Source organism: Syngnathoides biaculeatus, chromosome 10, assembly GCF_019802595.1.
Source record: "Syngnathoides biaculeatus isolate LvHL_M chromosome 10, ASM1980259v1, whole genome shotgun sequence".
In the NCBI taxonomy this organism is placed as follows: Eukaryota; Metazoa; Chordata; class Actinopteri; order Syngnathiformes; family Syngnathidae; genus Syngnathoides; species Syngnathoides biaculeatus.
This window is the reverse complement of record NC_084649.1, coordinates 4,280,675-4,292,756: the sequence shown is the minus strand read 5'-3', so window position 1 is coordinate 4,292,756 and position 12,082 is coordinate 4,280,675. Positions and strand designations below refer to the sequence as shown.

The 12,082-nt window shown below is 40.6% G+C and overlaps 1 protein-coding gene across 4 annotated transcripts in view; it reads left to right on the top strand.

Moving 5' to 3' along the window:
* camkvb (CaM kinase-like vesicle-associated b) overlaps positions 1–11,792 on the top strand; it is a 49,437-nt gene extending 37,645 nt beyond the window's left edge. For 3 of the 4 annotated variants that reach the window (XM_061832589.1, XM_061832587.1, XM_061832588.1), the window contains exons 2-11: positions 3,296–3,403; positions 4,270–4,401; positions 5,228–5,302; positions 5,522–5,660; positions 6,140–6,260; positions 6,359–6,434; positions 8,757–8,893; positions 9,079–9,157; positions 9,262–9,349; positions 10,073–11,792. In XM_061832589.1, the coding sequence (XP_061688573.1) occupies positions 3,309–3,403; positions 4,270–4,401; positions 5,228–5,302; positions 5,522–5,660; positions 6,140–6,260; positions 6,359–6,434; positions 8,757–8,893; positions 9,079–9,157; positions 9,262–9,349; positions 10,073–10,396 (1,266 nt within the window). In that variant the 5' untranslated portion in view covers positions 3,296–3,308 and the 3' untranslated portion in view covers positions 10,397–11,792. The remainder of the gene's footprint in view (positions 1–3,295; positions 3,404–4,269; positions 4,402–5,227; positions 5,303–5,521; positions 5,661–6,139; positions 6,261–6,358; positions 6,435–8,756; positions 8,894–9,078; positions 9,158–9,261; positions 9,350–10,072) is intronic. The other variant, XM_061832590.1, reaches the window with a different exon arrangement.
* The last annotated feature ends 290 nt before the right edge of the window (positions 11,793–12,082 follow it).

The following is a 12,082-nucleotide window of genomic DNA, read 5'->3' as shown; positions in this document are numbered from 1 at the left end:
AGCTTTACGCTGTCTGCCTGAGGCTTCCCATTCTCTTTTCTTTTTTTTAAATGTAGTATATCTCGCCATTCTCTGGCCCGCTTATCCTCACAAGGGTCGCAGGAGTGCCGGAGCCTATCCCAGGAGGTGGGGGACATCCTGAATTGGTTGTCAGCCAATTGCAGGGCACATGGAGACAGACAACAGTCGCACTCACAATCACACCTACGAGCAATTTAAGGTCTCCAATTAATGCATGTTTTTGGGACATGGGAAGAAACTGGAGTGGCTGAAGAAAACTCAAAACCACAATCTTTGGTCCCGGGCTCAATCCACCTGTGTGGAGTTTGCATGTTTTCCGTGCGCCTCCCATACCCCAAAAACATGCAACATTAATTGGACACTCTACATTGCCCCTAGGTGTGATTGTGGGTGTGATTGGTTGTTTATCTCCATGTGCCCTGCGATTGACTGGCAACCAGCTCAGGGTCTACCCCTCCTCCTGCCCGTTGACAGCTGGGATAGGCTCCAGCACTCCCGTGAACTTCGTGAGGTAAAGCGGCTAAGAAAAGGGAGGGGTGGATGGATGTTAGTTCTGTCATTGAGGACATGATTCTTTATTGGTGGTGCAACAGCATTTTTGTCTCTGATGTTCTGTTTTGAGATTTGTGGGCTACACCGCATACAGTACAACCACAAACGTTAAAAGATGTGATAAGCAACATTTTAGGACTAGAGATATCCTTTTGTCACAGGCCGATATTAGTTACTATTTATGTACTTCTATGTACTATGTATATATCTAGTGAGATTGTAATGTTGTTAGTAAGTCACAGTAATTACTCATCACAGGTAAACGTTGTACATTTGTGAAGTGGTTCATATTGCTGTCATTTGTGCAGTTGGGGGTGGGTCAATTCCTACTCCAAAAGCTTTTTATAAACATACTTTAATTAACTGTCAACCAGTCCAGGGTGTAGTCGAAAGCTTTGAGTGGCTAAGAGCCAGCATAGTTTTGACCATCATATGTTGTGTACAAAATGAGAAAACAGGTGGATGGATGCATTGTTTATAAATAACAGACAAACTACATTGTAGAGTATAAAGAATAAAGTCCAAACACATCTGGTAAAGGTTTTGAGGACATTTCTGTTCATCTCCTCTTCAACCTCGCTCTGCAGTGAGTAATCCCAGCAGCCGGCATGCCTCCATTCATATCATCAGAGCCCAGCATATAGAAAATAAGTAAATACCCTGAGTTTCTGGACAATAAAAACATAACTTTTGGATGTTGCCAGTCGATTGTGTGGTCCGTCTCTCATCCAAACCAAGTCTGCTTGCCCCTCCAACTGCCCTCAACACTAAATAGGATAAGTGGTCTAAATTGGATCGATGGAATTTGAGGTTCTGTTTATTGATCTGTAGTCGTTTCATGACTACAAAAAAAGACTTAACCTTTTAAGCATCATACCTCACTTGAATAAAAAAAAGAAAGCAACTGAGGCGAAATATCAGTTTTGTTGTGCTGAAATTTACATTACCTTTTACGGGTAAATGTTTCATTTGTAATGCTTTCGTACACACTGATAAAAGGAACTGCTTTTCATTTTGCTCATGGGTGAAGGTTTGTATAAAACATAGTTTGTGAATGTTGAGCCTCAGCGCTGTTTAACTTCAGCAAATCAACAATGTCAGCAGTTCAGTGAGTTGCTGAGCCAGAAAGAGTGTGGAGGCGGTGGGCGGGAGAAACAGATGGATTTGAAAAGTAAAAGTTGATGGATTGCATTGAGCTGGTATTTGATCATTGCTCATGCTAGAGTAATGATATTGAACATTTCCTGAAGATGTTGTTCCTTATTATTACATAGCAGCAGGAGATTTAAACCCCAATTATTTCAAGCGCACACAAATGTTCCAGCCTGACATTAAGCTTAACCCAGACATGATTTTACAGATATCAAAAGACATCAAATCCCTCATCTGCTCCCCTAATCTTGCCTATCTTTTCTAAGAAGAACTAACATCTTTGTCACATAAATCTGAAATACTCCCGTCTGGTCAACTCTAGAAGACACCTGAATAATAAAGCCATAATACCAGACTTTGATCCACAATCCATACATAGAATTGAGAACAGATGGAATGAGGGGTGATCATTCCTAAATGGTGCCTGTGGTCTGTGTAAATCGTGGCATAATGAGGTTAGCCTTTCACAATACCGTACTGTATATGAACATTTGCAGTAGTCTGCCTCACAACAGACAACATGCATGATTTTTAATATCTTTGTGTCTGGTAACAGTACATAGTACATACTCTGAAAATACTGAAAAAGTTGAACATTTACGAGTGTTAGCTTCAAATCCTTCCCGACCGGGTTGGGGAGCCCACAATACAGGATAATCGCTGAGGATATTCTCTTTGAGATATCTTGAAATCTGGCCTTTGCTGAGTTTCATTGCAAGGAGGAAAATGCTAACGTTTGCACCCGTGTAACCACCTTTATTCAAAAAGGGACACATGATTTTCACAAAAGCAGTTTTGCATGCATGTACGTAAAAATGCATGTAAAAAAAATGGTGCATGGTTAGATTGTAGCTTCCTGTAGCTTGGAATAATGATTTTGCCTTTCCGTAGACGACTATATTTTTGTTTTCTTGTGTCAGCTGTCAGAAATATTGCAAAATGCTCTTTTCAAGTACAATTTTGCTGAGCCGAAACTTTCTCCGCGAGGACAGCGTAGTGAAAGTGTCACAAGGAGATGCAAACCCAGCAAACGTCTTCCACTTTTATCAAGTACAGTGCACAGCCTCATACCTCCCACGAAAACAGAGTTCAGAGAGCACTTTTTTTTCCTCATCATCAGTGTGCTGAACATATTTACTATGAATGGCATGATACTGTAAGTCAACTTGTTGAGTTACAATTATATTTCCGTATACAAATATCATCTTAAATTCTGATTGGCCGGCCACCAGTTCAGGGTCTACGCTGGCTCACAACCGAAAGCCAACTGTGATAGAGCGCAGTTCACCTGCGACCCTGAACAGGTTAAGCGGTAGAAAATGAATGAATGAATATCGTTTTCAGCATCAACCTCAGTTATTCATGGTATTTATCCTTCTCTTAATTGCGAAGTATTTCTATGGGACAGCCAACACCACAATAAGCCAAATGATCTGAAATACAGTGAGACAGTACAGTATGAGACAAAATCATAAAATTAGGTGGTAAGTGACTGTAGGAAATGACTCCCATGATATTATTTGCTTATTCAGCTCCTTTCCTGTCTGTCTCCGTCTATTTGTCCCCACAGGTCAGGAGCAGCCATGCCATTTGGCTGTTTAACAATCGGCGAAAAAAAGGATTATCACAGTCCTTCAGATGTGACGGACAAGTATGACATGGGTCAAATTGTTAAATCGTGAGTGCTGCAAATATTTCCAAACATGTTTTCTGGATGTTTTACATCATACAGAATTCTAAGAACACAGAACATTACATCATCTTAGTATACAGATCGAATGAAATCGCTGAGATCGGATCCAAATATTTTGTGGTAATACACCTGCGTCTGTTAGATATGGGGGAAAACAATAAATCAGAATCCTCTTTTTTAGCCAACTATGTTAAAAACACACAAGGAATTTGTCTTTATTAGGTTATTTCCAACAATAGTTTCATAAAGAATACAGGGCACCAAACTAATTTATTTATTTTAAACTTGAAAGCACCCTACATATATGTAGCAGTCAGATACTTGCTGTCGTATAATATTAATAATATAATGAATAATATCAAATGGAGAATATGGGTTATTTTTCATACATATTTTCCAGTATATATTTATATTGCAGTTTCTCTCAGCCTAATCTTCTAATCTCTCAACGATTCACATGATTACTGGAAGCCGAATGCATGCTTATATTTTTTCAAACGTGTATTTATTTTGCTACTTTTTTCATCATGGTATTCTTTAATTTGAAATACTCCAACACAAGAGTGCTTAACGTCACTTAAAGCGCCACATTTTCTCCCTTTGTACCTGGTTTGCCTGCCTGCAGCACCAAAGTAACGACCAGAGCTCTCCTCTCCTGTCCAAAACTCTGCCTCATCAGAATTATCTCGTATTCTGTGTTATGGTTTAACTTGAAGTGTTTACGAGGTTTGTTGTGTTGCTCATCCAGGACAAAATTCATATTGTGCAACTTCAGAGGCATTCATATTTAGAAGTTCCAACCTACCACATTCCTCCACAAATCAATGTCTCCATCGAATGCGTATTTCCAGGGAGGAGTTCTGTGAGATATTCAGAGCCAAGGACAAAAATACGATGAGAATGTACACATGCAAAAAGTTCCTGAAGAAGGATGGAAGGAAGGTGCGCAAAGCTGCAAAAAATGAAATCCTCATCTTAAAGATGTAAGTTCCTTTTCTTAAATTCAGCATTGTTTTGTAATCATGTAATCTCTCAGATTATTTGTTTAATTAATATTAAAAAGTCCCTTTAATGCCATATTACTATTACCCAGTCGTCCCAGCGAAAAGCAAACAAATAAACCAGTATTCAGGTAAAGTTTGGATGCACTTTTTAATCCCTTTGAATGTGAAACTCTGTCCAAACTTTTGACAGAGTATCACTAAACCAAGTCGTGTTTCTCTGTAATAGTTCATTTAAGTAGGGCTGGTGAAATGAAGTCCAATTCCAGAGGCGTGCAAACAGGGTTGCAATATGTTTTTCTCTTGACAAGGAAATTACATGTGAGCCATTCTTTCAAATGCGTAAAACAGGAATAACAAAGACAGTTACAAGCAGATGTCAAAGTAATTGTATGGTGATCTTTGGTAGACATCTGGCGTAGATCTAAAGGCATTGTAGATACGTAACTTTTCTAATTTTTTAATATTCCTACAGGTGCCTAGTCCCAGCACTTTCTTCCTGAATTGGAGGAAAGCGCTTCATTCTTTTTTGCTGAATGCGCATGTTGGTTGCACAAAACCCTTATTGCTTAGAGCGCCAGTGTACCTCTTTTTTTTTAACCATCAGCAGGAAAGAACTAGGCAGTTTATTGTTGTCAAGGGCAGTAAATAATTGCTGGGAAATGCAATTAGGCAGCGGAAGAGGCTCTCATTCAAGGCTTAATGTGATACAGTTAATCAGCAGGGAAAACGAGAATTAGGCCCCAGACAAACCCTGCTGATCGTCATACATGCTAACTGCTTATCCCTATTACTTAATTCTCCTCAGGGTGAAGCATCCCAATATTCTCCAACTGGTGGATGTCTTTGAGACTAAAAAGGAATACTTCCTCTTTCTTGAGCTGTAAGTTTGAAGGAAGGAGAAAGGGCAATTTGTGTCTTTACGATCATTCTGGGGTGCTATATTGATCACATTACTGTACTCGTGAGTAGCAGCTTCAGTTGTTATTTGTTTATAGAGTGATGTCCCAGCTTTTCAAATTGAACATGCACAGTATACAATAAATATACACCTTACACAAATGTGGGCTGTAATAAGGGAATTCCTCTTCTTCTTCTTCAGTGCAACAGGAAGAGAAGTGTTTGACTGGATCCTGGATCAGGGCTATTACTCAGAACGGGATACCAGCAATGTGGTGCGCCAGGTCTTGGAAGCTGTCGCCTATCTCCACTCTCTGCACATTGTTCACAGAAATCTGAAGGTAATATGTGACTCTCAGTAGAACTTCTTCTCCAGATTAAACTCATTCACTTCTAAGCATCAGAAAACACCCAAGACATTTTTTTGACTATCCCCTCATTTATTCCATTAATATTAGAGAAAATGACTTGCACCCACCCGCAAGCACTGTCATGTGAATCATGTTGGTCTAGGATCAGTGTTGGGAAAGTTCATTTTTGTTTTGTTTCGTGTTGTTAATAAATGGTTTTTGCTTTGCATAGTGGACTTTTAAGATGCTCTTTCAGATTTGGTGCCGAACTGTATTTACTGACATTGTTTTTCGGAAGTGTTCCTGCGCCCATATGGTGATATCGTTTACACACTGATGACGGTTTTTGATGCAGTGCCGCCCGAGGGCTCAAAGGTCACACCCATTCAATGTTGGATTTCAGTCGTGCAGTTTATATGCAGTAATTTCATAACATGATTATTACGTTGTACTGCTTCTAACTACCACAGTTGGAGAACTTGGTTTACTACAACCGCCTGAAGCACTCTAAAATAGTCATCAGTGACTTCCATCTTGCCAAGCTGGAGAATGGATTAATCAAAGACCCCTGCGGGACACCAGAGTATTTGGGTGAGTTTTGAAGTGGCAAATAATAGGCAAATAAGACAAAGAACAGTTATTTTTACCCAATAGTAATTAATTCATCCTGATTCTGTGTTCCCCTGTAGCACCCGAGGTTGTTGGTAGACAGCGATATGGTCGGCCTGTGGACTGCTGGGCGACAGGTGTCATAATGTATATTCTGTGAGTTACGAGATTAATTGCTTGTGAGAGACTGAGTCTGTGATACAGTAAAACTGACATTTGTTGAGTGAAAATTTGATTTTTTTCTCAATTTTTGACTGTATTTTGTTTTTTTACATATTCATAACTAGAATATTTAAAGGTCTAGCGTGAAACCTATAAACATTCTAAAATAGATATTGAAATGAAAAATACATAAGATTATTCAATTCAATGTCTACACAAATAAATAAATATGAGCGAAGAGTAGGAGTAAATCCATCCTCTCAAGTGTTCAAGCAATGTCCAGCAATGCAACGAGCCACCACTTTGACTAACACGAAGGAACAACGAGCTACCTTCCTGGAGGTAAAACTAATAGAAACAAACGAGTGCACTTGAAGGTGGTCCTGTCATGTATGTCACTTCCTGCTTCTTCTCGAAAACAAATCCCTCGAGAGGATTTTCATGGCGGGAAATGAATCCTTTTTGTAAAAGCATTTCATGACAGTGGCACTTTAAAGGGCTACTATCATGAAATGGATGATTTTTTTAGTATGTTATTAATGAAAAAACGTCAGGCAATATGGGCCCATGCGTTTTTTTCACCACAAAACATGATTTTGACGTACACATTTTTTGTAACTTCTGCCATGAAAATCCTTGAGAAGAAGCATGAAGTGACGTAAAGGAAAGCGGCGCCCCCAAGTGGACTCGTTTTTTTCCATTAGTTTTACCTCCGGGAAGGTAGTTCGTTGTTCCTCCATGTTAGCCAAAATGCCGGCTCATTGCATTGCTGGACATTGCTTGAACACTCGGGAGAATGGATTTACCCTTCATAAGTTTGCAAGAGACCCGGTTCATTGTGAAAAATGGATTGCACGGGTGCAGAAGACGAGAGCTTTGTGGGTTCCAAATAACAGGTAGGTGTGTATACAGCTACTAAAAAACATAATAGTTTGGGGCGGACCACGTAATCAGTCTCTCATAACGCAACAAAAGATCAGCGTACGAAATATGTCGATGTGCACGTCAGACGGCTTCGGGCTGCTGCGTGGACGGCAGCAAATCTGATGAACCCAACCAAGAATGCCTCACTCTGCCGCGTGCGCGCAGTAATGTGCCCCGGCTCGACAGTGTTCATTGAGTACTGCGCGGCTATGGACATCCCCCTAAAAGCAGCACCGCTCAGCTCCATTGTATGCCACCACAGCACCAAAAATCAGCCACACCGCCTGAGCCGCCGCGTTCGGCAGTCACGGGTTCTGCGAAGACTGTGCGACGGGCTTTGCGGACAGGGGCGGCTCTGAAGAACCCAGCCGAGAATTCCTCACTCAGCCGCATGCGCGCACTAAAGCGCCCTGGCTTGTTGTTCATCGCGGTGTCTATGAACAACCCCCTAAAGCAGCATCGCTCGGCTCCGTCATAAGCCACACTGGCCAGCTGAGATGAGGCATTGCGGCTCATCGCAGCCGCGGAAGTGGATCAGACGGGGATGCGGTTTGACCGTGATCGCATATCATCTGAATATGGCTCGAAACAGTAGTGTAATATTGCCCCGAGGGCTCGAAACAATAGTGTAATATTGCCCCGGTAACTTCACTTGATTGTGGGATGTTCTCCTTTTCGAAAAGAGCTTCCGTGTCAGAAGGGGCGCGTTTGTGTCCCATAGTTAGGGTGCACTGCGTGTTTTCATTGGCGAATGTCCGGGTGACGTCACGGGCGGAGGATGCAGCCAATATGGCGACCACTTGGATATCGTAGAATGACACTTCTGCAACTTTGCTCAAGGATGACGCGCTATACCCTCACATTTATTTTTTCATATAGACATTGAAGTGAATAATGTTATATGTATTTTTCATTACAATATCTATTTTAGAATGTTTATAGGGATGACACTTGGGCTTTAAGAGTGGAAACGATTTCTTCTGTCAGCTTTGTTTTGGCAGCTTTACAGATTGAAACTTTAAGTTGGGTCACACATACTGTTTTTCAACATTTTTTTAAAATATGAAAGACACCACACATGACAGGCAGTAATAACGCCACATGTGGTTACTGCTCCCATCCTGCGTGGTGCACCTGACAATGCCAACAGAACCCACCACACACATAGCGATATCTCAAAAATCACAATTGCCTTTCCCAAGCCCCTCATCTGTCGTAGTTTTGAGACTGAGCTCTGACGGGGAGCAATCTGCATGGTATCCGCAGGGCCTTTTGTGTGAACTTGGATTTCGATCTTTGTCCAGTTTCATAATAGGTCAATGATCTTAAAATATATATGGACGGCATATGTATGTTTTTCTCTTTCTATTTCTTTTCTATTTGGAAATCCAGACTGTCGGGAAACCCTCCTTTCTATGATGAGAGTGATGAGGATGATTATGAAAATCATGATAAGAACCTGTTCCGAAAGATCCTTGCGGGTGATTACGAGTTTGACTCTCCATACTGGGATGAGATCTCAGATTCAGGTATTTTCAGCCCAAAGACAGTGACCATAATGACACATGTAAACGTTTTTTTTTTTTTTTTTTGTTTGTTTTTTTTTTTTTTTTTTTTTGGGGGGGGTGTCAAAAGTATCCCAGTGTAAAAAAAAAAATACATCTATATCAGAATAAACCGTAAGTTAAAGTTTCAATTCATATCTCTCTCACAGCTAAGAGTCTGGTTGCACGTCTGATGGAGGTGGATCAAGACCAGAGACTGACAGCCCAGGAGGCTATAAACCATGAATGGTATGTGGTTTAGACCACATGAATCATGTTATTTGTAAACATAATCAGAGAAACGGAATAACAGCAGGCTGTCTTTGTTCTCTGTACCGGTTTTCATAAAACAGGATCTCTGGTGGTGCAGCTTCTGATAAAAACATCAAGGAAAATGTATGTGCACAAATTGAGAAGAACTTTGCGAGAGCCAAATGGAAGGTAAGACCCATGTTTCCTCTTCCAGGTGGCTCTGTTTTAAAAATTTAGAATAAAACTTTCCTTTAAATATTGGCAAAAAAAAAGTTTTACTATTGACTGAACAGCTACAATTCCATCAAGTGATTATACTGAAAAAGATCAAAACATAGCTTGATTTTAAAGTGCTTGTTAAGGTGCAATAGTAGTAGGATGGAGGTGGACACTGCCAAGGAAGAACACAAATGGCTGGTATTAAAAAAACATTATGGATTATGACACCAGGCCATTTATGTTTGTGTGAAGAATGTATTCTTCAACTTCAAGTTGCAGTGCAATGTGGATGAATGGTTAGCACATCCACCTCACAGTTCTGAGGAACAGGGTTCAAATCTGGCCTCACCTGTGTAGGTTTTGTCCAGGTACTTACCCTTAAAAACACACATCGTAGGTGAAAACTGAAGACTCTAAATTGGCCCTAGGTGTGAATGTTAATGAGCGACGTCAGGAGCTCTCGCTCTGTCTTGGCTTGCCTGCTTATGATGTGGTTAATATAGTGTGAACTGCTCCTTCTTTCTGGTTGCAAGTGTTGTCCTCTGTATTGCACTCACCTTAAGAATCTCAGTTGTAACTGAAATTTTGGCATTCAACGGACAGAAAAAGTCAACCATGCGGTTCCTCATTAAAGGACTGGAAAGTTGGGGCTCCTGTAAGTCAACTGACCAGTGCTTCTTTCTCCTCCTCTAGAAAGCTGTGCGGGTCACCACAATTATGAAGAGACTGCGAGCAACTGAGCAAAGTAACACAAACGTCTCCAGTCCATCAGCCAGCGCCACAGTAGACCCCACAGCTCCCGAGGCTGCTGCAGAGCCATCTGCGCCTTCACCTGCTGCCACCATGCCACAGGAAGTGCTCACAGAGCTATACGAGCCAGTTCTCGAGGCCGTAGATGGGGCACAGCAACAACCGTCGAATCCACCGCAGCAAGAAGCAGAGCCCATATCTCGCTGCAATGGAGATACTGCGGCTCCGCTCCATGTAGGCAGTGATGAGGGAGATGGACAGGGCTAGGCCCCCTTTTACCCTTACTGCTGTGACCTCTGCATACCTGCCAACTCCTGCACACTGTACATTAGCTGCTAGCATGGTGATGCTGACTCTGCTTCTTTCTTACTTGCAGCATTATTATCATCTGGAGGCTGCGTGTTACCCTTCCCAAGTGCTCTGTGTTGCGTTAGAATTCTATTTAAATGAAATGCATCTTATTTTACTAGCCCCTGGTGTACAACAGATTCTCTGAAATATTAATAAGTTTGAAGGGGAAGAACAGCTTTGCTGTCAAGTTGTGGCTTAACAAACACTTCTTTCTGTTATGTCTCTCAGTGATAAGAATTTAAGTAGTCTAAATCAGTGTTGATTCCTTCATAAAAGCTGACTCGGAAATATCTGTCTGCCAGTATTTGTTCTTTAAAACAGACAAAAGTTTAAACTTGAGAATGTTAACTCCCCCCTTGTTCTGTCATATCAACAATACCTAACAGTTACTGACAATGCTGAAATACACGAAAATTTGTACAAAAAAACAAAAACAATTCGGCCCTTTGCTTACCCCCTGGTCAGGAAAGAACCTCATAAAGATTTTGTACAGCGAGAACTTTGTAGAAGTAGCTGAAAAGCATGCATTCTCACTTTTTGCTGTTTATTTTGCATTTAGAGTGGATATAAAATGTCTACACACCACTTTTCAAATGACACTCAGATAAACCATTTCAAAACCTTTTCCAGCATTAATGTGACCAATAGCCTGTTGAACATGATTGAAAAAAAGTACAAAAATCATTTGAAAAAATGTGCTTGCAAAAATGTGCACAGTTGGGATGTAGCTGTGTGTGCAGAATTTATTTTATTTCTTGATGGTTTGTGATAAATGGGAGCACAGCTGATACCTTGCAAAGTGCCTCTTATTAACCAAAATAAAACCACAGCAACACATTTTCCCAAATGATGGGGAATTTTTTTTTATAGTTCGATGAAACCAACATTAAACTTTTTGACTCGAATTCCAAACGGTCCATTTGGTGCAAATACACTACTGCAATGAAGCACCATTAGGCTTCTGCTAGAGAGCTAAAAAGAAGGAAAAAAAAAGCAGCCAGAAAGCCCAGAATAAATTGAAGTGGAATGTTTTAGGGGTTTGTTAGAGGCCCTTTAATTGGTTAGTGCTGCCTATTTAACAATAGTTTGAACTCTGAACACGGCCACATCCCCAGTTTTAAGCAGGTGTGTAGACTTTTATATCCACTTGGTGTATCGAAAAGCACTGGATCTAACTTTACACTTGACACATTGTGTGTTGAAACTGTTTTAAGAGTGTCCTTTACTTTATGTGCTTTTACTCTATGTGCTGTTTTATTTTTTTGCCTAGTCATGTTCACCTTTGTCTGATTAAAAAAAAAAAAGAGCAGTATTCATCACATGGCAGTTCTATGCATTTAAATTGGTTTGTAGCTTTTCTTTGCTAAAAGCACCACAGTAGACTTAATGATATCGCAAATGATATTTTACGGAGGTAATCTTTTGCTACATCTCAGTTTGCCTAGGTCGACACTGTGCATTGGGGTATATACTCCTGTGCCACAGCATTTTAATCGCACTTCTGTTAGTAATAATCAATATCAATCCATGTGTACCCTTTCTTGTCAATTGTATCAATGAGCATTAATAATGATAAATAGATGGAGTGGAAGTTGAAGTATA